Source organism: Neopelma chrysocephalum, unplaced genomic scaffold (genome assembly GCF_003984885.1).
Source record: "Neopelma chrysocephalum unplaced genomic scaffold, ASM398488v2 Primary Assembly neopelma1_65, whole genome shotgun sequence".
Taxonomy (NCBI): Eukaryota; Metazoa; Chordata; class Aves; order Passeriformes; family Pipridae; genus Neopelma; species Neopelma chrysocephalum.
The window spans coordinates 842,802-869,256 of NW_020897722.1; the positions used below are offsets into that span (position 1 = coordinate 842,802).

Genomic DNA, 26,455 nt, shown 5'->3' on the forward strand with positions numbered 1-26,455 from the left:
ACAGTCCCAGTGCAGGGAAGATCAAGCAGCCAATGTGGAGCTGGGGGAGCACTGCAGAGCACACAGGTGTGGGGTAATCTCTCCTTCCCTGTGCTTCTCCACAATCAGGAATTTAAAATGTGGAGCAGGATGTTGCCAGGGCAGTGGTTGAAGCCAGCTGGTGCCAGCAGCCCCTGGATAATTGAAACGAGCCTGGACAGAGGGATCTGCACCAGATCCCCTGCAATCCCTCCAGAACACTTCATGGCCAATGGGCAAAGCACACCCAAGGTGAGGCAGGGGGAACATCCGGGTGTTTCACAGCAGGTACAAGAGCTCCGTTAAGGTGTCGCTCTCAGGAATGCTGTGGGGTCAGCTGGAGGTAGCAGTGAGCACAGCAGGAGGAGGGAAGCATTTGACAGGCTCAGAAGTCGTTTTGGTTTTGGCTGCAGCACAAGGAATCTCGATGAAGGGCTGGAGTTGGTTCCAGGTGGAAATGCAGCTGCTGGAAGGGTGCAGCAGTGGTGCAAAGGCTCATGCTGGGTTTGTTGCACCTAATCCATAAGATCCAGTGCCACACAAAGCCCGCTCTGTGCGTTTCTTGGATGTGAACCTCCAAAACAACATGTGTAGTCCCAAGGATCATTGCAGACATGAGTGAATTGCACACGGAGCTTTCCAGGGAGCTCCCCTGGGCCTGGGATTACAAAGCTGGCTCTGTTCAGTGGGCATGGTTCCCTGCTGAAGGTTCCTCGGTCTGGAAGTGGTTAGTGCTTCCTGAAAGGAGCCCTGCTCCATCCTTTATGCTTGGCTGTGGTGTTCAGCACGGCCGGGCTCTGCCCTCACGCACGTTCCAAATTTGGCTCTCGCTGGAGCAGTTCATTTCCGCTCTCACCTGCACCCCTTCCAAAGCCTTTCTCCAGTTCCTCGGCCCTTTAGATCTCGATGATCTACGCTCCAGGAGCCCCGGGAGATGAGGAGTTTCAGAGAAGCAGAAAAATGAGGTGTTAAGCAATTTACCCAGAGTCGAGCAGGGGAGCCCGGCCCAGGTGCGGCACACAGGGGCCTCCTGAGGGCTGCTCCCTGCCCAGCACAGCCCTTCCTTGGCCCTCAGCTCCGTCCGTGGGCAAACTGGGAGAACCGCTGTGCACTGAGCTGTGCCAGCTCCGACTGCCGAGCTCCTGCCACAGCCCGTCCCTGCAATGGGCTCCCCGGGTCACCAGCGGTGACACACCCGCAGGGTCTGTGCGGTTTGTAACCTGCATCTGGCTCCCTGTTCCTAACGAGTCCTTAGAAACACGGACCGGAATTTTTACCATCAAACGGCTTGGAAGTGGCGTCCTGGGCTTGGCATCCAACCTCCTGGCAGAGCCCTGGAAACCCGCCGGGAGGGGACCCGGGCAGGGCCGGTAGGGGACTCAGCCCGAGGGCCGTGAGGGGGGGCACCCAACCTGGGGCCGTGAGGGCACTCGGGTACGGCCGTGAGGGGACCCAGGCGGGGCTGTGAGGGGAGTCGGGAGGAGCCCCGAGGGTGCTCGACCCGGAGGCCATGAGGGGACCCAGGAGGAGCCTGAGGGTGCTCGGCCCGGGGTCTCTGACGGCACTCGGGGGAAGCCCTGAGGGTGCTCGGCCCGGGATCTGAGGGCACTAGAGAGGAGCCCTGAGGGTGCTCGGCCCGGGGTCTGAGGGCACTAGAGAGGAGCCCTGAGGGTGCTCGGCCCGGGCTCTCGGAGCGGACTCGGGACGATCTCTGAAGTACCGAGCGCGCGCGGGCTGAGGGGCACCGTGACGCCATCGCGCTCCGCCCGCGCGCGGGGGATGCCTCGCGCCCCGGCTCCCCGTGACGTCATCTCGGGGCGCCGCGCGAGGGCAGCGCGGGCATGGCGGCGGCGGCGGTAGCGGCGGTGAGGGGGGCGCGGGGGGCGCGGCGGCTTCTCCCGGCCCTGCGGCCCCTCGGGGCCATGCCCGGGCCGCGCCCGCCCGCAGGTGAGCGGGGGAGCGGGCGGCGTGAGGGGGCGGCCGGTCCTCCTCGGCTCGGCCCGGCGGGCGCGCTCCTTTGCCTGCGCGGAGCCGCGCTCGGCCCCGATGTGTCCTTCGGCGGGGGCGCAGGGCCCGAGTCTCACCGGCAGTGCCCCGTCGGTCTCGGCCGGTTCCGCCGTGGCCGCTCGGCAGGAATAGACCTGAGAACGCCCAGCGCTCCTTCCTGCGGGAGGGCGAGTTCCTCTGGGATTGTACAGGGAATAGAGCACAGCTCGGGTGCTTCTGATGTCTCGTGTCGGGCAGAGAGCACGGTCAGGGCAACCAGCGTGTCCAGGTTCATGTCCTGGCTCAGACAGGGTTTTTAGCATATCCAAATTAATCTTTTGGCTCGCACAGCATGTTCAGGACATGCAGCATGTGCCAGCTCATGTCCTGGTTCACACAGGGTGTGCAGCATGTCCCAGTTCGTCTGCTGGCTCATACAGGGTTGTGGGATGTCCGGGTTTATCTGCTGGCTCGTGTAGGCTGTGCAGCACGTTCAGATCATGTGTGGTGTCCCGGTTCATGTCCCAGCTCATACAGCACATTCACATCATGCAGCATGTCCCAGTTCCTGCCCTGGCTCATACAGGGTGTCGAGCATGTCCAGGTTTCTCAGCTGGCTCATACAGGCTGGATAGACTGTTCAGATTGTGTATCATGTCCCAGTTCCTGCCCTGGCTCATACAGGGTGTCCAGCACGTCCATGGGTACCTGGGTGAGGGCAGAAGGCAGCAGTGGTCTGTTCTCTGGCCATGTCAGTACCAGGGGACTTTACATATGAGCCTGAAGGGTTTGCTTGTCCCACTCGAGGTGCAGTTCGAGGTTTCACCTCAGACAGCCAGCAGGAGTGAGTGCTAAGAAAATCCAAACTCTGAGGCCTTGACTGTGGGATGTGCTCTCTTACAAAGGCCATCATGCACAGGCTGGAGTTGTCATTAACTGAGGCACAGTGACGAGCTTCCCGTGTGTCTCCTGCAAGCAGCCCATGCTGTGCTCTGTGTTTCCTTCTCTGTTGTCTGGCCCCTGGTCCAACTGGTAGGTTGTCACTGTGGTCTGTGGTTTCCCTGTGGGTTATGAAGAGAGAATGTGACAGAGGAAATTGTATGACAAATAGGGTCACTATCGGGGTCGGATGTCAGATTAATTGTGCCACTGAGTGCCACTTCAGTGTTTCTGGGCAATCCAGCTCTTCCTCCACGGAAATCCCCAGTGGTTTGTTGGTATCTGTGTCTGGGAACAAAGCCATGTGCCTCTGGTGGGTTAGATGTACTTAGCAGAGCCAGAGTTTATTCCTTAACCTGTCATTCAGGTCCTTCAGGGGAAAAAATAGTGAGCAGAAGCTGTCTGGGGTGGGAATAAAGAGGGAGGAGCAGGAGGTTGTGTCCTTTCAGTTGGATACAGGCTGCAGGGACAGCTGTCCCCTCCCTTCAGCCGTGCAGAACTGGCAGTGTTTGCTCTCACAATGCTGAGGGCTGAAGCTGCTGCAGAGGTTTTTGGGAGATGTGTTGGTGGGAGCAGATCAGTCAGAGAATCTCTTGTCCCCAGGTTCACGTGGATCTGGTGCCCAGCTAGGGAGCCTTTTTGTCTGATGAGATCTGAGCTGGGAGTGTTTATTCTCTGCACGAGCCTCCCTGGGCCCAGGGCTGCCCTGCACGGAGCTGTTATGGTAATTTCTGCTGACCCAAATTCTCCTCCTTTGTTTTGAGCCACAGACTGCTTTGTGCTGGATTTCCCACCCTAAATCTCTCACTGGCGCTGGGCTCGGCTCGCTGCAGTCCTTGTCCAGGAAGAGGCTGTGTTTCCTGGGGGGCTGCAGTCCTTGTCCAGGAAGAGGCTGTGTTTCCTGGGGGGCTGGTTGGCTTTGGGAATTGCTGAGCCATCCTGGTGTCTGGATCGAAAGGAGCCCGTGGGGATGAGGGTCCTTGTCTTTGCCTTGTGTTCCCCATGTGCGAGGTGGCTCTGTAGCCGTAGGCACAGGATCACTTGGGATCACGGAGAGCTGGAAGTTGGGGAGTAGTGTGGGTTTCTCCATCTCTCCAAGTGCAAGTGGGGCAGTGATGGGCATAGAAACATACATGGGCTGTGATAAAGCTCCACATTTGATTAACTCATTATCAAAAGACCTGATTTGCCCCAGCACATCACAGCACTCATCTGGGGCAAGAGCCATTCCTTCTTCATCTCTTGGTCCTTGGAATTTGGGCTCCTTCCAAGTGTCACATAACCTGTTAACCCTGGAGGTACTTTCTCCACAGCTCTTGTGTGCTGATAATTGTGGTTTTATACCCAGAACAGCCACAAGCTTTTCCTGTTCCTGTGCTCCAGGCAAGGACTTGCCGAGAGGCAAATGGTCTGAAGATGCTGCAGCTCTTATTTAATGAGCTGTGTCTCTCCCTGGCACTGTTAATTAAGGAGGGTAAGACCAAACATTACACAAATCCAAAAGTAACTTCCAAATTGATGGGTGGTGATCTGTCACTGTGCTTTAAAGGTAGGAAGGCAAAAAACATGAATACGTGGAAAATTATAAATAGCTAGAAATAAAATTATAGATAGCTGTAGTTTCTAGAGTCAGCTGGTGTTTGTGAGTTGTTGTAGTTACTGTGGGGCTTTGCTGCCTGGATGATAGAAGTGGCCTTAAGGTTACCAGGGAGCTGCTGCTGGTGTGTGTCCTTTCTGGATCCTGGAGTCAGGAAGGGGGCAAAATTCCCTCTTTTATTTCTGCTGGTTGGGAAATGTGTGTGTGTGTGTGCATATGTACAACTGCAGTATCCTACAGCACCCAGCATAACAGGAGCATGAAATAAGCGAACCCTGGGTAAATATATATAAATGTGTAAAATATACATAAATATATGATGTAAATATATTTAAATATTAAAAAAATACATATTAAAAATATGTAACCCCTGGGCTGCAGGCCCTTCCCCTCTGAAGCTCGACAGGCTGGACAGTGAGTGCTCCCCTGCTTTCCACTGTGGTCACCCAGGCTGTTTTCCTTGCTGCTTTCCCAGATGATCCCAACAAAGGCAGTTGAATGGAAGTTACAGAACATGTCCTGTGATAATGCAGCAGAGCTGTTTGTGACGCAGAGAGCACAGTTATGTGTGTAGGAGGTGTTCAGATGCATTAAGAACTATTTGTGGGCTCTTTTCTTTAAGGGCAGAATGACTGGGGAGTAATTCAAGCTTCTGGCTGCAGAAGTGGATCTTGATTCAAAGCTTTCTGTGAGGAGGAGGAGGAGAAGGAAGAATGAGGACTGACAGCCTCCTCGATCAGCTCTTGGGGAAGAGGCAGGAGCCAGGAGTGCTGTCAAAGCTCAGGGGTTTGTGTTCTCCTGATCTGGAGCGAGTCAGAGCCCAACATGAGGGTCTGGAGCAGCAAGACCTGTTCTCAGTGACCACACCAGCTGTAGGACCTGCTATGGGTGGCAGGAGGTTTGTAGAGCACTTGTGGAGGGAGGTTGAGACTTCCCAAGGTGAGCTTGAGGCTGACAAGGGATGTTGGTGAAAGGGCTGGGATGGAGAGTTCACTTGAGGGCTGTGGCAAGATGGAGGAAGGTTCAGGAGGGAGCCAAGCTCTCCCAGCATGTCAGCTGGCCTGGGGGTAGAGGATGGCCAAAGAAGCTGTTTCCAGAGGGGTCACAGGTACACTTTGGGGCTCTCACTGTGCTAATGGTTTTTGGTTCAGTGTTTTTCAGTGGTTTTGTACCCAGTCATCTAAAGAAAGGACACTTTGAAGATGTAGGGTGTAGGGTTTGCCTCCTTCCCTTGCTGGATGAAACAACCTGCAGGCACAGAATGAGCTGTAAGAAAAGCCTGGGCTTGTCACTGCTTCCAGGCACTTCTGCTGCTTATCCAGGTTCTCCCTGCTCTGCCCAGGCTGTGCTGGTCCCTTCTCTGCTTCCCAGAACAGCGCTGTCTGTTTATATTCATGGTAGGGCTGGAGGAGGCCAAGTCACTGCCTGCCCCAGGTCAGATCCAAACCCTCCAGGACCCTGCTCTGGCACAGGCCATTCTCCCAACAGTGCAGAGATCACAGCAAGGAAGGGGCTTTGGGCAGAGCTCTGTAGTGCTGAAAATGGTCTTTTTGTGGCCAGGTTTGGCTTTGATTCATCCCCTACCAAAAAGAAAACTGTTGGGTTCACCTGGGCTCAATGGAAGGAGGAGAATTGGGAATCCCTGACCTTAACAGGGCTGGTGACATTTCCCAACTGGTCTTGTTTTCCCCACTGATTTTGTTGACTGGTGGTTTTGCTGCTGCATGTGCTGCTCGCCCTGGAGCCAGCTTTGTTGGGAGATGTAATCCCTGTGCTTGGACAGTCAAGGGCCAAGTATTTATTGCCAGTTTACATTTTCACAGGCAGTGATATGGGAGTTGTCTTCAGCCTGGCCAGGTAACAGCAGTGGAAGCTGCAGACTGCCTCTTCCTCACTGCTTAATTCATTGGGAAGGCTGCTAATTGTCATCTTCTGGATAGAATTTTAATTCAGAAGAGTAAAGGCAATGCCAGAGGGGAATGGTGGGGTTTGGATTGTGAGGGAACTTCAGTCTTGCTTGCATGGTGTGACTCCCACGGGATTGCTTAGGTGGAACCTTTAAGGACTGCTCCTGTTGCTGCTGGACTTGTGGTGTGTAGCGAAATATCTTCACTTGTGTCTTTAGCAAAAGGAGCAGCATGTTTGCAAAGACAAGAACTCCATCGTTGGAGCCCCCGGTACAACATTCCTGCCACCGGCATTCCCGCTGTGCGGACATACAGCACCCAGACGGCGGAGAACAAAGAGGAGGAGCCCCTGCACACCATCATCAGCAACACGGAGAACGTGAAAGGTGGGCACGGACACACAGGTCCTGTGGGGACACTCCTGGGGTGTGCCTGGGACAAGGTGCAGGTGACCCCTCCTCTGGAGGAGGTGCAGGTTTGGTCCTCACATCCTTTCAGTCTGAACTGCACCATCACCTCCCAGAACTGGGATGTGGAGGTCAGAATGGCCTTTCCTGAGAAACAAGGCCATCAAGGCTGCATCCATGGGCTTAGCCAGGCTATTGATGGTCATGTGTGTGTGTGTGGAGGCTCCACAGGCACTAGGATTGGCTAAAAAGAGATTTTTTTTTTTGTCCCAGAAGCAAGCTGTGCCTGCCCAGGTCATTGCTGTGGATCCTGGAGGTCTAATGAGAATCCTGGCATCAGCCCTTTAGTTAGAATGAATTGCTTTGCACATCTCCAGGGAGAGGTGCTCTAAAGCAAAGTCACGTGAATTATTCCAGCACAGAAATAATGTCTAAAGTCTGTGCCTCTGGGGTTTTTCTGGGAGGTACTTTTGAGACTGCAAGGCTTTGAACCCCCCAGTGGGGTCGATGTGCTGCTCCAGCTGCTGCCCACACCCGGGATTCACTCCATCCCTGGGGGATGTAGGTTCCTCAGCAAGGCACAGCAGAGGTGACGTGGGACCTGTGGCTTTGCCCATGTTGCCTCAGGGTTCTCTAATGCCTCTTGCAGGAAGGATGCTATTTTTAAGAGGCCAAGGTCTCTCAGGTGAGATTTTTGTAGTGTTACTCTCTCTGAGGAAATGTCTCTTCCTGGGCACAGCTCCCCCCTGCAGAGGTGGCTGTAGGGATGTGCTCGTTGAGGTGCAGAAGCCAAGTGTCTGTTGGCAAAGCTGCCTCGTGGGGGGGTGTAAACAGCACCTTTGTTGTCCTTGTTGGAGGTCACAGCTGCCTGTGTTCCCATCCTGCTTCCTCCTGGGAAGCTGAAGCACATGGTAAGGCTGCAGTTTTGCCTTCCTTCCCGACAGGACCCTGGTGAAGTGCCTTAAAGGTGTGTCTGTGACTCTCACAGAATCATGGAATGGTTTGGGTTGGAAGGGACATTAAAGCTCATCCTGTTCCACCCCCTGCCATGGGCAGGGACACCTTCCACTAGCCCAGGTTGTTCCAAGCCCCGTCCAACCTGGCCTTGAACACTTCCAGGGATGGGGCAGCCACAGCTTCTCTGGGCAACCTCACCACACTCACAGGGAAGGATTTCTTCCCAATATCCCATCTAACTCTGCCCTCTTGTCAGTGGGAAGCCAGTGCCCCTTGTCCTGTCCCTCCAGACCCTTTCCCAAAGTCCTTCTCCAGCTCTCTTGGAGCCTCTTTAGGCACTGGAAGGGGCTCTAAGGTCTCCCTGGAGGTTTCTCTTCTCCAGGCTGAGCAACCCCAACTCTAACATTTTATTCCAGGTGCAGCCTCTAAACATGAGTTTCAGGCTGAAACAAAGAAACTGCTGGACATTGTTGCCCGTTCCCTGTACTCGGAGAAGGAGGTGAGACACCCACTGTTTGCTGGGAGATTTTCTGTTGGCAAAGCTCTGTCTCTGTCAAGGGGTACATCTCAAACAGTTGAGCTGGGAGAGTGAACTGCTCAGCTCCAGCAAGTCCTGTGCTGTTCATGTCAGGCTTCCTTGAATGATGTTTTCTTAAGAGACCTTGAAAATGTGTTTTTAAAACAATTTTTAGGTACAGCCAGAGGACTCTGTGAGTCTCAGAGCCTCTGCACTTTCATGCCGAGTTCAGACAAACGGTTCTCCTGGCAGATAATGGGGAAACACAGTTTGGGGAGCTGGGAATTAGTCTGTGGGCAGCCAGTGAGCTCCTGGGTCTCTGGGAGTGCCATGCAGGGGACGAGGCCAGGCTGCAGCGTGAGGCTGTGTCTCGTCCCCAGGTGTTTATCCGGGAGCTGATCTCCAACGGCAGCGACGCGCTGGAGAAGCTGCGCCATCGGCTGATGACAGAGGGGAAGACCTTGCCAGAGATGGAGATCCATCTGCAGACAGACAGTGGAAAGGGAACCATCACTATCCAGGTATGTCCCTTTGGTAACAGGAGAGTGTTGTTCCTTGCTGCTCGCGTCACTGGCCTTTGTCCTGTGAAGGATCAGTGGAAGCTGAGCAGCAGCACAGTTCCACTGAAGTGTGGTGTCCTCAGCTGGGCTCTGGTTCACGAGGCTGTAACCTGAGGATTTGATGAAAAACCATCAATTTATCTGCTCCTCACTTGTCCCCATAGGAAAATTTACTGCTCCTTCTTTCCTTATTGGGAACTATCAGTGGCTTTTCTCCCACCCCTGCACTTCCCAGGTTGTGTGTGTGTTTCTCACTAGTGGATAAGTTGTGGGTCTGGTTTCATCCTGATGTTTGGGGAGGTGGTGAGAAGAACCTCCCACTGCTGACTGTCTCTATCTCCTGCTGCTCAAGGACAGGCCAAGTCCAGCAGATGCTGAGGTTCTGCCCTAAGGTACAGGTGGGACTGTAGATTTGGGCAGTACCACAGCACTTCCCTGTGCCCAGGTTGTGGTTGTTCCCTACTGGTGACACAGTGCTGATGGGAAGGGGGACAGTCAGTGTGAATGTGGGCCTCAGCATGGGGAGGGGAGTGGAGCTGGGCCTTCTCTCTCTACTTTGGCTGCTCTTGTTTGTGGCTCTGTCCAGGGTGGACGGCTGAGCCTCAGTTTTGGTGTTTTCTTGCAAAGTTCTTGATGCAAAGAAGGCACACTGGTCACTTTGCTCACAGAGCTGTGTCAGCTGCAGGTGCAGCTGTGGGTGTTCTCAAGAGAGTGGAGGAGGAGGCAGAGAGCAGTGAGGGAGTGAAAGCTGACTGAAGCAGGTCCAGGGGAGATGTGGCACAGACAAAGCACAGGGGCTGACATTTTTCACGTGGGACAAAGCAGGGGCTGTTAGAGCTGCGCAGTTATTTTATATTTCTGTTTCTCTGCAGAACAAGCGCTGCGGTTGCCATGGGGAAGTTAATGCTCGTCAGTGGGCAACACAATCATCAACTAGAGCTTCTCAAACTGTAGTGCAGGGGCTTTGCTATTCCTCTCACACCTGCCTGTTGCAGTTTTCTGACTCCTGTGTAACACCCCTTGTCTAATGAGCCCTTGCTTAGCCCCAGGCAGGGTGTCACTCCTGCCTTGCTCTTGTCTTTCCCTTTGGAGACCACAGTGGACACGAAGCCTCAGACTCCACTGAGACATTCCCTGTGGAAGCTGTCTGCTTCTTTGGCAGTCTGGTTGGAGACCTGTTTGCCCAACTTGCAAGGTGCCTCTGATGCCATCCCAGTTGGATGTATCAGGGACTGGGCTTTTTATAACCCCCTGCCTGACTGCCTGTGCCTCTCTAATGCCACTAAATGAGTCTTAACTAGGAGGCTTTTAACTGCAGCAGCCCTGGGCTGTGAGGAGCAGCAAGAACAGCACTGCTCCAATCTCTTAATAGCTTTGCCTTCTCCGGAGTGCCGAAAGCTCCTTACCTCCAGTCAGGGGGTTATTTATAACCTCCTGAAGAAGCAAACTGCTTACAATGATTGCTGTGAACAAGCCTCATTCAGAACATCTCCCTACCTTTCAGAAGGCAAAGGTGCAGGAAAACTTGCTGCAGTGATTGAGGCAGAGGTGGATCTGTCCCTTAGCTGCTGTGTGTTCTCTGTATTCACTCGGACCTACCTAAACAGAGGCAGCAGGTCCCTCATATATGACCTGTAGCAGTGATCACTCCTTTTGTTTTTCCTAGAAAGGTCCCACTGTCTCACCCCTGGATCCTTTTCAGATCTTCATGCTGCTCTTGGCCTCTGAACCTGCTGAATCTCTCCCCTCCCCTTCCAAGCCCTGTAGCATCTCTTTGTGCCTCACAGTTGAGAAAAGGCAGGTCTGTAATGTGTGATGGCCATTACAGGCATGTTCCTGGGGGGATTATGTAGCTCTGGTAAAGGATTACATTCATCTCTGTTCAGTGACTGCTTACTTCTCTGCCAGGACTGAATTCCAGTCACAAGCACAGCAAGTCTCAGAATTTTGATACGATGTCCTCATTCAGGGATACTCCATCTAAGCACTGCAGTGTTGTATCTGCTGAAAGGAGTGTGTTCACTGGATTCCACCACCTCTGTCCCTTCACCAAAGTCACGTTGTTTTAGCAAATTCCACTGTTTCCTCCAGCCCTTTGCAAACTGCCTCGTGTTTCTAGGACAGCTCCATCTGTAGCAGCCACAGCCTGCAAGGTCAGAGCTCTTAAGAAAATCTATTTGAAAATGTGCGGGGTGTGTTTTCAATGAGGACAGCTCTGCAGAGCTCTGCAGTTCCGCATGCTAAGGCTTTACAGACACGTTTTTGGACCCTTTGAGGTGGGAACAGAGAACCCCTTACAGATCCCAGGGCCCTGTGAGCACACAGCTCACCTTCAGCAGCTGCAGGAGGTGACAGGCTGTGCTGTGGTGGTGGTAGGGCTGCTCAGTTCTGCTGTGCTGTGTGAGCTCGGGGCTGCAGCCCTGCTCCTTGCTGGTGCTTAATTTAGGACTAGGACTGTTTAGAGGAAATGGTTTGAAATGTTTACAGAGCTGATGGCTGCTGCTGGGGGAGGGAGGGAGTGTGACTGCTGCTTTAACATGGGGAAGCAGCGCAGTCGCTGCCAGAGCTTGGGCTGCTCAGTTCCCTGTGCCGGGCTTTCATCTCGCTGTTGCAGTCATCCAAAACCCCTGTCTGTGAAGCCACAAAATAACCAGTTTGCTGTGCTGGGGAGGAGTTAAAATCACTGCAAAATCCACTCCTCCCTGCAACAGCTCCCTGTATCACTGAGCAGATCTCTCCTGCCTTGCCAGTTACAAACAGCCTGTAAAAGGGACTGGGCTGTTGAGGGGCTCCAGTAAGGATTGGGATGTTTGGGCTGTAAGGATTGGGATGTTTGGGCTGTAGCAGTTCAGTGCAGATGCACCTGCATGTCCAGCAAAGCTTGGGGCAGTTGGGGAGCAGGTCCCCCTTCCCTGCATGCAGCACTGCAGCATCCGTGTGCCACCTGGGCAGGGGATGGACAGGTGGATTGGGAGGGGTGAATCTGGCTGCACTTTGGCAAGCCTTGGAATTAAGCTTACAGGAACGTGCCACATTGCAGGGATGGGTTACAGCTTCCAGTGGTTGCATCATCTTTAACAAATAAGCCAGGGAACCAGAAATGCAAACACATCTCAAATAACCTGCGGCCTAGGGAAGGAAGTGCAGAGTCTTTTAGTTCTCTTCATGCCAGAATAAGAGCCTGTCACATTTAAAAATGGGAAAGTCAAAGTGGATGAAATGAGGTACTTTTTCTGGACAGCAGGTATTTAGACCTGGATGGGTAGAGACTGAGACTGGCATTGGAAAGGCAAACTCAGGCTCCCTGCTTTGGGCAGCTTCTGTGTGCTAGGCCAAGATCACCTTGTGTCCATGTGCATCAGTTTTATTGTGGCTTTTCTTCTGCTGGATGCTGCTGCTGCAGATGCCATATTGGTTCTAAACCAGAACGTTGCTCTAGTGCAGCTGCTGTCCTGGTCTTGTGAATTTTAAGTTTCTTTAATCAAGGTATTTCAATAACAGGGAGCGCACACAATCAGACATTTGGGGATTTTTTTACCTTGTCAGATGGTGAAAGCAGCATGTCCTTATTTTATAATATAGTCAGTGGTCTTCTGATGCCACATTGAGGTTTTACTGTGAAATAAACATTTGTTTTGCAACAAAGTGAAATGAAAGACACTGTAGCTCAGCCAGGTACCTCTGACTGGGAGCGTTCTTTCCGATGCAGCCGTGGCAAAGGCAGCAGTTACTGGTTAGTTAATGGGTTATTTGGTGTAACAAAGCTCTGCAATACTTTAAATTGGAGTCAGGTAATGAGCAAAGCTCTTACATTGCCCAGGTTCTTGTTTACCAGCATGGTCTTTGCAAACATCCAGCACCCACACCACAGGGTGAGAACAAAGGGCACAGAAGGCACAAAGGTCCTGTGCAGTTCAGCAGCAGGTTTGGTACCTGGGAGGTCTCCAGGCATAAAAAGATGCTAAAAGCAAGGTTCAGCTGGTGTCTCTTTGGGGTTAATGTTCAGCAGCTGTGGCCACAAGCCCTTCATGGTCCCTCAGCAGACAGGGTGAAGGTCTGCAGCCTGTTGTGTTGTCTTGTAGAGAGGATGGTTTGGGGGAAGCTCTTTACTCTGCACCCTAAGAAGTCCCAGAAGGAAAATTCAACCAGGTGAGGAGGTGGAGTAACAGCAGGACTTCTGTAATTAACCTTCAGCTTATGAAGGGTCAGCTCACTGAACTCTGCATCTTGGTTTCTCCAAGCCGGGGAGAAACATTTGGCCCTTGGAACTCTGAGCATATCCCTCACATCTTGGATCTTGTGAAGCCCCATGAACAAATTGCTTTGTGCTGTTATCAGTAGCTCTGCTGTGGCTGTTGTCAGCCTGATAAAAGATTTCTTGCAGGCTGAAGGGAGGGCTTGAAACTGTCTGCAGGGGAAGAAAAGTTGTCCTGTTGATGGAGGAGCAATGGCTGGCTGGAGGTGGGTAGAAGGTGTTTGCAGGTGCTGTGTGATGGGTGGTTCCTGCCTCAGAGGCTGAGCAGTGGCTGGTGCAGCACAGAACACAGAAGGGCAGTGCAAGTCCTGCCAGCTCCTTCCTTGGATTTCATGGAGCTGGAGCTGCCAGTGCTTGTGTTGGCTCAGCCTGAGGCTGTTCATGGGCACGTTCAGCTGATTCTCCATCCCTGGAGAGCTCCTGCTCTGCAGAGCTGAGCTCCCATCTCTCCACTGCTGCTTCATTCCCCCGAGCTGCACCATGTGGTGAAGGGAGCCCCGAGGGCAGCTGCAGGAAATCTGGGCACAGCAAAGGCAGGTTGGATCCTGATGTCATCTTCATCCTGACTGCCCAGGTGTTCTCCTGCAGTAGGGAATGCCTGCTTTGCCAGGATCTTCACTTCCCGCTCTCCCTGTCCGTGTCCCAGTGCTGTGTGTCCCAGCCTGGTTTGAGTCGTGCTCTCTTTGTTCCTTGCAATCCCCCCTCACCAAACTGGTTTCCAGGAATTGTCATTAAGCATTTTGCAGTAAGTTTGGCAGAGTGTTCAGAATTCAAGAGCCAAATAAATTCATGGGGTAGGGATGTATTTTTTTTAACATGCTGGAATTTGGGAATGACATGCTGTACTATAAATAGGAGTGGATCAGAGGAGTTAAGAGTTCTGTTCAGGGTCTGGCATGAACAAAAACTGAACCAGATGCTGAAAACTGCTCTTTCTGGCTTTTTCTTCCCTGGGGGAAGGGACCATGTCAGATTCCTGAGATTTTGCCATACACTGTTTATTTTTCCTGGCTTTTCATCTCTCACTGTTGAGATCTTACTGGGCATCATCTCTCCTCTCAGCCAAGTGGACTGACTAGCCTTAATGTATTTAATCAAGGGAAAAGTGTTGCTGTGCTGTGACTTGTGGGGATGCAGGAAAATGTCTTACCCTCATGACACCTCACAAGCTGAACAGTTCAATCAATCCTTCATTAAGAAATATGTACTGACATTCGTGTACCTTGCTAGAAATAAGCCCAGTAAATGGGTGGCAGAGCTGTGCTGGGCCAGAAGTCACTCTGGTCCCTCACCTCTGAGCCGTGGAGCAGCAGCCAGCTCTGCTGCAGCTGGTTTTGCTGACCCTGCACGCTGAATGCCAGCCCTGCTTGCGGCACTGAGAATGTGTCAGCCTGCTCCAGATGTGCCAGCTGCTGTCAGCTGCAATAACTGTGCTCACAGGTAGAGCTGAGCTCCTCATGGGAGTGAGAATCACCTGTCACTTGGCTAATTTCATCCTGCTTCCCTCTCAGGAGTGGCTCAGGGAACCTGTAAAAGTGGCTTCTCGGGATGTTTCTTGACAGGTAGAGAAGCTGCTGGGATTTGGGAAGGGGAGAGGGCTCTGGGTTCTCAGAAGTGGCATCCTGGAGGGCAGTAGCCTGCCCTTTGCTCCTGTGGAAAATGCACGTGGAGCAAGGCTGAAAATACATTGAACAATAGAATGGGAAAGACTTTTGCTGGGATCCTGTGTGAGAGGGTGGCCATTTCTAGCTGGGGTTTGCTGTTACCCTGTTGCCTTGGGGTCCATGCAAATTGAAGCTGCAGCCAGGTCTGAGACTTGCTGCAGCCTTTGCTGGGTGGTGCTGCTGCAGGCTCTGCTGCCTGAGAGGTGTGAGCCAGCAGCAGGGAGATGTTTATCTGCATGCAGCAATGCAAATCTGGGATAAACTGAGGATGACAAGGAGCCGTGTGCCTCCAAAGCCTGGACAGAGCACCATGAGGTGTGGCCACTGCACTGGAGTTAGCAATTCCCATGGGAATGCAATACCCAGCTTTCTGATGCCTGGATATTGACAGTGTCATGGAGCACAGAATGAGGGGGAGAGGAGGGAGGAAAAGAGAGAGATGGAGATCAGTGCATGTGGAGCTTGTAGACGAGGGTTTGCACTACCTGAGAGTTCAGGGATTCATTGCTCTGCCACTGATTCCTGGTGTGAGGGCATTGGTTCCACATCTGCCAAATGGAAATAAACTGCTTCTCACTGCTCCTCAACTCCTCTCTGGACCAGTTCAGGAATGGAAGGTGTCTGTGCATGGCACCTGGCACGGTGAGGCCGTGGCTGGGTGAGATCTTCCTGCCCTGCCATCCCGTGCTTTTTAGAGGGATGTAGAATCCAGCCTGTCCTGGCATGGTTTTGTCTTTCCTTGAGGAATGGTCAGAGTCTCTGAGCTTTCTGGAGGTTTATAGGCAAAGCACAGCTGTGGCTGCCCCCAGAGCTCTGTGCCCTTTGAGTCTGTGTTCCTGACCATGTGCAGGGGGGGTCACAGCTGGAAGTCTGTTTTTGGATTTACTGCTCAGCGGGAAAGGAGAGAGTGGGAGTGAGGGGCAGAAGTTGCTTGGGTGCTGTGTGCTGAAGCAATGCTTTCCTACTGTTATTTCAGCTGCAATTGCTGTTTCTTTTCAGGACACAGGTATTGGGATGACCCAGGAGGAGCTGGTTTCTAATCTCGGAACCATTGCTCGATCAGGCTCAAAGGTAACACCCTTCTCCCTCCCTTAGAAAACTCTTCTCCAATTACAGCCACTTTTATTCTCCCAGTAATTTCTCATTCCATCTTTTGCCTTGGCCCCCAGCCCAGCTGTGAAATTACACCCTACCTGTGGAGTCTTCTGGCTCTTAATGGTCTCTGCTTGTTTTTCTTTACTGCCAGAGTTGCTCTAAGCAATGCTCCCCTCTTCCAGAAGTGCAGTCCCTTTGGAGAAACCCTTTTCCTTGGGCATCCTCCTCAGAGCACTGATGCAGAAGTGTGGGATGAGGGTGCTGGAATGCCAAGCTGCAGTGCCTGAGGAGCCTGGCTGGGGGATGGATTGCAGCCTCCCAGCGATACCCGAAGTCACCGTGTGCTGGTTTGTGTCTCCTTTGTTCCTCCAGGCTTTTCTAGATGCTCTGCAGAGCCAAGCTGAAGCCAGCAGTAAAATCATCGGCCAGTTTGGAGTGGGTTTCTACTCAGCCTTCATGGTGGCTGATAAAGTGGAGGTGTTCTCCCAGTCTGCAGAGCCAGGCAGCCTGGGCTACCACTGGTCTTCCGATGGGTAAGGCTGGAGAAGGGGGTGGCAGCGTGGGGGGCTGTGTCCAGACCAGGCACGGACTGAAAACTGTGCAAAGACGGGCTTGTGTGGTCTTCCAGGACCTGGCTGACTGGTTTAGGTCCTGCTCAGGTTATACATGGTAGCAAAGTATGGCCAAATGTGCCAGGGTGGAAACCCCAAGGACAAACTTGCTGTGTCAGAGCAGGTGTGTTGTGGACAAAGAGAGGACCAGGCAATCAGCTTAGGGGGGCCCCAGGCTGCAGGGACAAATTTAACCTCTTGGGTCTTGTCTTCCCCCAGGGTTTGGCTTGAGGGCGCCCACAGTGAGCAGAGCTTGTGCAGTGCTGGGGTCTGTAGGAACATCTTTTCTCTAGGTCAGATCTTTGCGCTCCTCCTTTGCTTTTTTTGTCATGGCAAAGCTTTGGGCTGCGGGACCACGCTGAAATTGGAGCTTCTGCGGGTGACAAGCTCAGCATCCCCTTAAAATCTCCTCAGAATAAAGAATGTACTAAGTTACTTAAATTATTAGGGAACATCTGTTAATGGAGATGTCAGACTCTCTTGGGTTTTCAGTAGCTGGTGTCTTTGCAGAGCAGTGTGTCCTGGGTCTGGCTCTGCAGGGAAAACAGCCACATACAAACAGCCACATGTTTTGGAGGGTTTCTCAGAGGCACAGGGAGCATTCAGGCATCCAAGACTTTTTGCCTTTTCCTCTTGGCACTGAAGTGTTGTGCATGCTCTTAGTTTAATAAACCATTTTTCTGTCCTATCCTGGATGTATCTGAGGCACAAGCTGACTCAGGGTTTGTTTCTAATCCTAGTTCAGGAATGTTTGAGATCGCAGAAGCATCTGGGGTCAGGACTGGGACTAAGATTATTATCCATCTCAAAGAAGACTGCAAGGAGTTTGCAAACGAAGACCGAGTGAAGGGTGAGTGGAGGAGGGTGATGCTGTTACCCCCAGGGGCTCTTTGGAGGCTGTTGGTGCCCGTGAGTGGGAGGTGATTTTACAGCGTTTTTCCTCTCCTGCAGCTCCTTTCACCTGCAGTTACTGAGAGAATTCTTACTGTGTTGTTTCCACAAAGGTGACTCTTCTGTGTCTTCTTTCCATTCCAGAGGTGGTGACAAAATACAGCAACTTCATCAGCTTCCCCCTGTACCTCAATGGGAAAAGAATTAACACGTTGCAGGTGAGCAGGAGGCCACAGGCCGGTCACTCGTGGAGATGAACCACATTAATCCTCCAGTGGAGACAGGAAACAGGATAAAGCTGCTGCTGTCCCTGGAAATCAGGGGAGGATTGTCCAGCATATCACAGACCTTGTAGTGGTCAGTTAATTAGAACAAAAGGAGACAATCCAGCAGAAGTTGTGCCTGGAGCTGCTTGTTTGCATTTATTGTAGAGTATTCTTGCAGATTGGCAAGATCTGGGTCTTCCCTTAACCTGAATCATTATTTCAGTGCTTTATAATGCTTATTTTAACTGTTTAAGCCAGATGACATGTTACTGCTGTAGGGATTGCTCGTATCACTGGTGTGCTGACACCTCTCCCTGCAGTTCCTGTCCTTCAGCGTGGGATAGCCAGTGCCAGGGATGGGTTGGGCTTTTTTAGCAGCTCAGCTCACAACCAGATTTATTCCCCTCTCCTAGCTGAGCACTGCTTGATGCTGGCATTTTCTGACCACTTAAGTGATATTGCAGCCAGATCCATTTCTTGGCCCAATTGCAGGCATCGCCTGGGAGAAATTAATTATCTTTAAAACAAAAATCGATGAATCGTTTTCCTCCAGCATCTCCTTCTCTGATTGTTTAAAGCTTCCTCCCGTGTAAGACAGCAGGTAGGGAGCATGTGTGTGGCTTCTTTTGTTTCCTGGAATGTGGCACTGACTGAACAAACTTTCAAGACTGTACTTAAACATTTTATCATGTTAATTTATCTAAGATTCTGTAATTGCTGTTATTAGTCACTGATTATTTATTTGGATTCCTGCATAATAGTGTTTCTCTTCCAAAGGCTTTCTAGCTGTGCCCCTTAATTAGACAGCTGTTTGCTCTCTCTACCTGACAATCAATAGAACAGGCTCCCTGGAGAAGAGCAGTAGTAGAGCAAGAGGTGAAATGCCCTTAATAGAGTCATGGACTTTTATCTCCTCATCAGAAAGTCTGTTTTCCCTTGAGATACAGCAACAGCTTTATTCATTATGCTCCCATTTCGTGCCTTTTCTTTATCCAGGATCTTGGCTTTATGTTTTTCCGCACATCAGTGTCAGTTCACTGCAAACAGAGCCACAGTTAGTTCCCTGGTGGGGATTCTCCTAGATGAGTTCCTGAATGCTTGCCATGTATCTCACAGTATGGAGCTGGAGGCTTTTCCAATCTAACTGGGATAACTGTAGCTACAAGTGAGCCTCTGGGAACGCAGCACTTTACCCAACACAGCTGCTGTAAAGCACCTGAGTTCCCAGTGAGTCCCTAATCCTACCTGTGATCCTGCAAACCCTCCAGGACACTTGTGTGTGCTGGAAATGTTATGAAGCCATCTGTGGAACAAGGCTCTGAGGCAGAGGAATCCTTAAGGCAGCAGGGCAAGGCTGCCAGGGCCCTGAATCCCTTGGACTCTGGTAGGTGGAGGGTGGGCTGGATGCTTGTGTTGCCCCCAGAAATCGCTCCTGTCGCCCTTTAGGGCTTGGGTGGCACAGAGTGGCAGTGGGTGAGGTTGGCTTCACCCTGCTGGAAACATGAGGTTCTTAGTTGAGTGCCACATCTTTGCTAGAGGGGAGTCTTTTGCTGAGCTGCTGAAAACTGAGATGTGATGTGAGCATGGGCTGAGTGCTCCAGGAAGTGTTGGGGGGGTTAGAGCAGCAGCAGCAGGTGAAAGACGTGGCCATGGGGCAGGGCCTGCTCTGGACCCTGTGGCTTCAACACACGTGTTGATATGTGAAACAGTGTGGGAACACTTTGTGAGCCTGCAGCAGGGGTGGCTCAGTGGTTCACAAAGCATCTCCTAAACTGCTCCAGAACAAATCAGCAGAAAACAGGCAGTGCAGGAGTTCTTCACAAGTTTTCAGCTGGGATAGTAATCTCCATCACAAAGGCAGGCTGAGTGCAACAGACTCGCTTGAACTTTCACTTTTCCTTTGCTGGTCAGGCCTTGAGATATTTGACCAGTACTGCCAGTCAGCTGAGCTGAGGGATCTGTCCAGGATGCTCTTGGCCATGGGCAAGTGTGAGGCAGTGGAGATTAGCCAAATCCCTTTTGTTTTGGGCTACACAAAGCTGCCTTACGTATGTTACAGCGCAAGAGTTACCTCTGAGGTCAGCTGAGGGGCAGTAATTTTTAGTCAGTGCCCCTGGGTTATGCAGAGAAGTCTGTTTGAAAGATCTTATTTCCTTGCTCCATCATCCTGGAGGGAAAGTGCAACACAAGGAGAGCCCTGTGCTGTGAGGCCATAAGTCTTCAGAGCTGATGGGAAGTCCTCTCCCTGCTGCTCCTCCACAGGCTCTCTGGATGCTGGACCCCAAGGACATTGGAGAGTGGCAGCACGAGGAGTTCTACCGCTTCATAGCGCAGGCGTACGACAAGCCCCGCTACGTCCTGCACTACAGGGCCGACGCTCCCCTCAACATCCGCAGCATCTTCTACGTGCCCGAGCAAGTACGTGTCCTCCTGCCCAGGGAACGTGGGACATCTGCCCAGGGAATGTGGGACATCTGCCCAGCTGCTCTGAAAGGGGAGAATGGGAGAACGGGACAGCTCCTTAGGGAAAGGAGCCAGCTGAGGCTGTGGAATGGCAGGGAGGAAGGAGTATCCCCTGTGGCATCTCTGCGGTGGGCTGGGGGCCACAGGGTGGTTGTGGGGATGCTGAGCCACAGGGGAATGGCTCAGGTAGGTCCCCAGGAAAACCAGCCAAGATTTCAGCTCTTGTTGGGTTCAGCACTGCAGGGAAGACCACAGGGTGACCTGGTAGTGTGCAGCTGGGTGCCCTGCACGGTGCTGGTGTTACCTCCTGTCTCTTGTTCCTGCAGAAACCATCCATGTTTGACATCAGCAGGGAAATGGGCTCCAGTGTTGCCCTCTACAGCCGCAAAATCCTCATCCAAACCAAAGCTGCAGACATCCTGCCTAAGTGGCTGCGTTTTCTTAGAGGTGTGTGCTGGGACCAGGAACAGTGGGCTGTGGCCCATGGCTTCCTGAGGGGTGCATTCCTGAGCCTGGCACTTGTGTCTGCCTCACTGTTCAAGGGTTGCTCTGTGTTCCAGGTGTTGTGGACAGTGAGGATATACCTCTGAACCTCAGCAGGGAGCTCCTGCAGGAGAGTGCCCTTATCAGGTAAGCCAGAGGTAGATCCTTTGGACTGCTGAGGCTCCTTCAGCCTCTTGCTGGCTGAGAAGGGAACAGTGGAATAGAGGGGCTTGGAGGGACCTGGTATGTAAACTGCAGCATCCTTGAGAATTTCTCTAGTCTACAAAGTGAGTTGTTTCTCAGACAGCTGCCATTGTTGGAGTATAAGAGTAGGCTCTTCCTCCTTAACACCAGAGTTGTTACCTTGTTGGGTTTGATGGCTGACTTTGTATTCTACAGCTGGTGAAGTGCCTCTGCCTTCACTGTTGTCAGCAAATAACGATGTCACTTCACAGTGGATTTTGAGGCCTTCAGAAAGAGTTCCTCCAAGTGTAACCACCCCTGTATAGCCACCCCTGTCCCATGGTTGTGGGAGAGAGGCAGATACCCTGGGCACAGCTGGTTATGTGCTGCAGCATCACCGAGTCACAGATCATGAGGATTGGAGCTTCAGCAGAACATTTGTACACAGCTCTGTCTATCTGCAGCTCAAGAGCTGCTCCTGCCTGAGATCAAAGAATAGGTGGTAGAGCCGTGAGGGGGAGGAGATGGTGGACCCACTACAACCCTGCACAGACGGAGAGACATTCACCTAAAACCTCTTGTCTTGCTCTAGCAGCTGTCTTTAAAAAGGCTTGTTCCTGCTGCAGGAAGCTCCGTGATGTTTTGCAGAAGAGGGTGATCAAGTTCTTCATTGACCAGAGCAAGAAGGACCCTGAGAAATATGCCAAATTCTTTGAGGAGTACGGGGTATTCATGAGAGAGGGGATTGTCACGATAGCAGAGCAGGATGTCAAGGTACCAGGAGTCCTGAAGCACCGAAGCTGATGGGAAAGATTGCTGGTTCCTACTGTGAACTGGGATGAGGGGGACTGCTACTTCTCCATGAAACTATATCTAGTTTCTATCTATCTCCATGAAACTACATCTCCATGGCTATAACTTGTGTTCCTGGGTCTACCTAGACGTACTAATTCTGTAGTACCCAAACTCTCCTTTTTTCTGACTGGGCTCTGCTTCCCACTTACTTTGAGACCCTGCAGAGTCTCTGTACCTACACTGTTGTCAGCCCTCCCTGATGCAATATGAACTACAACACGCAAGAAAAGTAGGGCTTTCCCTTCCTGTTGTCCTCTGCCTGGATTCCCATTTTTAGGAAAGTTTGACCTACATTCTGTCTAGGTCACTCTTCTGCCTCCTTAATATCTGGAGCAGGAAGGGAGAGATTCAGAATCCCCCGAGCCTTTTTGCAGAGCTGCAAAAGAGGCCTGTGTGCTACAACAGGAATTCCTGGGGCTGGGAGCGATCAGGTGGAGGTCCAGTGAGGTACCCTGAGCTCACAGGAGCATGTTTCCTGCAGGAGGACATAGCCAAGCTGCTGCGTTACGAGTCGTCGGCGCTGCCCGCGGGGCAGCTGACCAGCCTGACCGACTACGCCTCGCGCATGAAGGCCGGGAGCAGGAACATCTACTACCTGTGTGCCCCCAACCGCCACCTGGCCGAGCACTCCCCCTACTTCGAGGCCATGAAGAAGAAGGACATGGAGGTGGGTGAGCAGCGGTGCCATGGCCAGGGGAACGCCACTGAGCTGCTGCAGCAGTGGTCAGGGCTGGAGCTCGGAGCTGAGCAGGGCAGCGAGGCCGGTGACGGAGCCCTGCCAGTGCGGGGCCTTTGCACGGTGCCCGCTGTCTCTGCTCAGACTGTGGTGTGAGGCCAGGAGGGACCTGTCACACACTCTAACCACAATACAAAAAAGACATTAAGCTCTTAGGGAGCATCCAGAGAAGACCACGAGGATGGTGAAGGGTCTGGAGGGGAAGCTGTATGAGGAGCAGCTGAGGGCGCTTGGTTTGTTCAGCCTGGAGGAGACAGGTCAGACCTCACTGGTGTCTTCAACATCCACCTGAAGGGCAGCACCAATCTCTTCACTCTCGTGACCATTGACAGGGCCAAAGGAAACAGCATGAAGCTGAGTTGGGAGGTTTAGGTTGGATATCAGGAAAAGGTTTTTCACCCAAAGGGTGGTCGAGCACTGGAACAGGCTCCCCAGGGCAGTGGTCACAGCACCAAGCCTGTCTGAGTTCAAGAAGCTTTCGGACAATGCTCTCAGGCACATTTGTGGGATTCTTGGGGTGTCCTGTGCAGGGCCAGGAGTTGGACTCCATGATCCTGATGGGTCCTTTCCAACGCAACATATTGTGTGATTTGGTACTTGTGCAAACATCTAGTTCTGACATCTGTTTCATACCTGTGCTGAATCCCAGAGCAGGAGCCCGGGAGCTGCTGTGCAGGGCTGTAATGGTGTTTCAGGTGACTCTCTGTGGGCACGTGACCCTTTCAGGACTGGGGTCAGTGCTGGTTCTGGACTTGTTCAGGTGCAGACCTGCCACCCATGTTAATAAATCCCTCCAAGGGTTTGCTTTCATGGGGGGCCCTGAGTGATAATCACCATGGGGTTGAACCTGTGAGTTTCCCATGTGATGTTCTTGCTGTTTGGTGCAGAGTTGCCTTGGGAAGGAGGGAATGCTGTTACATCCCAAACAATGTGTTGCTGTCCCTTTTTTGGCACAGGTGCTGTTCTGCTATGAGCAGTTTGATGAGCTGACACTCTTGCACCTCCGTGAGTTTGACAAGAAGAAGCTGATCTCTGTGGAGACAGACATTGTTGTTGATCACTATAAGGAAGAGAAATTTGAGGAGAGCCGCCCAGGTGAGGCTCCCCTGGCCCATCCTGCTGCCACCCTGTGCCACCAGCGAGGGGACACCTCCTCCCCTGCTCCTGTAGCTCCTGAGCAAGAGCCCTCCTTTCCACCCTGCCATTCTTGTGCTCTGAGGCAACTTGGAGTTCTTGCAGATCCTTTTCATCCCACATGATCGAAGTTTAAGCAAATTTGAACAGATGGAATGTCATGTGTGGCGTTACCATGATTTGATTTTAGCCCCACAATGTAAATCTGGTGCCCTGATAGAGGCAGGCAGCCCTGGCAGGGCATGAACTCACCCTCCCTGGGTATGGCATGGTCTGGGATGAGGGTATGTAAGTGTGTAGTGAGCAGTGCTGCCTTCCCATTCCCACAAGAGAATTGATAAATGGAAGTGTGAAGTGGGCTGAGCTCAGCTCAGCTCACTGTCCACTGCACACTACAGATGCACACTCAGATGTGCCCTCTTTCCCTGCCAGCTGGAGAACGTCTGACAGAGAAGGAGGCTGAGGATCTGATGGCCTGGATGAGGAATGCCTTGGGCTCTCGAGTCACTGGAGTTAAGGTGGGTATTCTGTGTCTGGGTGACTGAGTACAGGAGATCCATGGAGGCAGTGATCTAGGGAAGAAAGGTGGTGGTTGCTTGGGGATCTTCTGCCACAGATTTTTCTTTGGGCCCTGAGGGAAGTCGTTCTTCTCCATGCCTCCTGTCTGTGGATGAGGGCATTTGTCATTTGGGTGGTCAGTGTGGGAGCAGAAGAACCACATCCTAATGTGTAATGAGCAAAGCCCATGTTCCTAGTTGATACTCATGTTACCAGAACAGGCTTTTTTGGTAACTTTCTTGCCTGTGGACTAGAAAGGTGTATTGGCAGGGAAAGGTGCTTTGGGTCTGGCTGCAACCCCCTGCCATTTGGGTCCCCAGCTTTCCTGCTGGTTTAGGCAGTGCCTGTGGGATGGGGGTGAATCGTGTGGAGGCTTGGTGTGAGTCTGTGCTGAGGAGGCTCCGAGCAGCCCTCGCCCTCCTGCAGCACGTGCACTGTGTCTGTGCCGCAGGTGACGCCCCGGCTGGACACCCACCCTGCCATGATCACCGTGCTGGAGATGGGCGCCGCCCGCCACTTCCTGCGCATGCAGCAGCTGGCCAAGACCCAGGAGGAGCGAGCCCAGCTCCTGCAGCCCACCCTGGAGATCAACACTGGGTAAGGGGGGACAACACCAGCACTATTGAGTGCAGCCTGTGCTACAGTGCCTTAATCTGTGAGGCTGTGTGGCACCGTTGACATGACCCACCCACACACACAGTGTCCAGCCCTCTGGGGACCAGGGGGGTTATAGGAACAGATGAGAGAGAAGAGAGGAGCCTCCAGAACAGGAGAAAGTTGCCTTTTGTGACCCACCTTGGCTTAGCTGCTCGTTCGGGGAAATAAATTTCTCATTGTGTACAAAATCATCAAGTCTCAGCGTTGATCTCTCTCTCTTACAGACATGCTCTGATTAAGAAGCTCAACGAGCTGAAGGACAGTCAGCCTGATCTGGCCCAGATGTTGCTTGACCAGGTGAGAGCCAGACCTTCTCCAGAAGCAGCACCATCCTCCCCAAAGCCAGCTTGCAGACCATGCATGGCAGGGAATGGGGTGAACCATTACAGTGGGCAAGAATCGCATCTTTCCATGGCCCCTGGGTGTTTCCAGGACTTGTGGTCAGTATGTTTCCCTATCACGTGGCCTTGAAGACGTGCCTGGTCTGAGAATGCAAGTCCTGGAGAGTGACATTCCCTTCCTCCCTTATGCAGGTTGCTCTTGCTGCTTATTTAGTGCTTTCTTCTCTTTTTCAGATTTATGAGAATGCCATGATTGCAGCAGGACTGAATGAGGATCCCAGGCCAATGGTGAGCCGGCTGAACGAACTCCTCACCAGAATCCTGGAGAAGAACTGAGCCCTCAAGGACTGAAGGATGAACTCTGTGCTGATCTCTCTTGCCTCAAGTGCAGCCACTCTCTCAGCAGCTACTTGCAGGCAGTGTCCAGCATGGGATTCACAGGGCAGAGGGCAGGGACAGTGCCAGGGACATCCAGCCCTCCCTGCACAGGGAGGAGCCACCTGTAATTATCAGATCATACATCATCAGCCTGTTCAAAGTGCAGTGTTCTTAGTGGGGACAAAATCCAGAGGTTGCTGCTTAAATACTGTGCCCAAGCCTGAAGAGCCTCTTTTCATACTGTTTCTAAAAATGGCCTTTCCCAAAACAGATGTTGGCAGCAAGATTCCCAGTTAGGTTTGTGAATACACCCCCCATGCACTGAATCCCTGTGCACCATTGTGCTCTGAATAAGCACTGGCAAAATGAATGAATTAAATAAGAAACCTCCAGCTCTGACCAAGCAGGAGGAGTTTGCTGGCATGGATAGATTGCTGCCCTCGGCAGACACGGACACTGTTGGAGGAACATGTCAGTGCAATCCCGTGGTAGAAAAGATGTCCGAGCTGCTGGATAACTGAGTTCATCATGGTCTTGTGGAAAAAGGGAACTAACTGAGAAACAGCCTTCCAGCATATGGCTTTCTGGAGAGGCTCCAGGGTTTTTGCCTCATCTGTGGGATAAACTGCACGCCTAGCTGATCTGTATTTATGATAAATAAACACTTATTTTCCAGACCCTCTCCACTTCTCCCTTCCCATTACGTTGTTGGTCTTTGTGTCCTCCAGCTGATGATTTGTTGGTTCTTCTCTCTTCAGATGTTCTTTGGTTCTTCAGGGCATCAAGCACTGGACAGTGGTGGGAAGAGAGGGCTGTGAAAACAACAGTAATAGCAGGAAGTGTGGAGGGAAAGCAGGAGAATCTGTAGCTATGAACCCTGTCTTTGGAAATGGAATTTGCCCCTTTGAATCATTTCTAAGGAGCAGTGGCTGTTCAGACAGAAATGCCACACTAGATTCCCTCTGTGTGTCAGGTTTACACCATGCAAACTGGTTTA

The 26,455-nt window shown here is 52.2% G+C and overlaps 1 protein-coding gene across 1 annotated transcript; it reads left to right on the plus strand.

Moving 5' to 3' along the window:
* The first annotated feature begins 1,880 nt into the window (after positions 1-1,880).
* On the plus strand, positions 1,881-26,140 carry TRAP1 (TNF receptor associated protein 1). Its single transcript, XM_027683950.1, has 18 exons — positions 1,881-1,965; positions 6,666-6,833; positions 8,228-8,310; positions 8,709-8,849; positions 15,807-15,878; positions 16,275-16,435; positions 17,254-17,363; positions 17,549-17,622; positions 19,933-20,088; positions 20,460-20,580; positions 20,694-20,763; positions 21,426-21,573; positions 22,136-22,321; positions 23,347-23,485; positions 23,957-24,042; positions 24,534-24,679; positions 24,964-25,036; positions 25,315-26,140. The coding sequence occupies exons 1-18, from the start codon at positions 1,941-1,943 to the stop codon at positions 25,414-25,416; spliced, it is 2,061 nt and encodes a 686-aa protein (XP_027539751.1). The 5' UTR covers positions 1,881-1,940; the 3' UTR covers positions 25,417-26,140.
* Positions 26,141-26,455: the final 315 nt, after the last annotated feature.

Bases quoted from the DNA above. Each gene is read 5' to 3' on its own strand.
- TRAP1 (XM_027683950.1), top strand. From the start codon at position 1,941: ATGCCCGGGCCGCGCCCGCCCGCAG. The intron at 16,436-17,253 runs GTAAGGCTGGAG...TTCTAATCCTAG, and splicing joins TACCACTGGTCTTCCGATGG to TTCAGGAATGTTTGAGATCG. The intron at 21,574-22,135 runs GTACCAGGAGTC...TGTTTCCTGCAG, and splicing joins TAGCAGAGCAGGATGTCAAG to GAGGACATAGCCAAGCTGCT.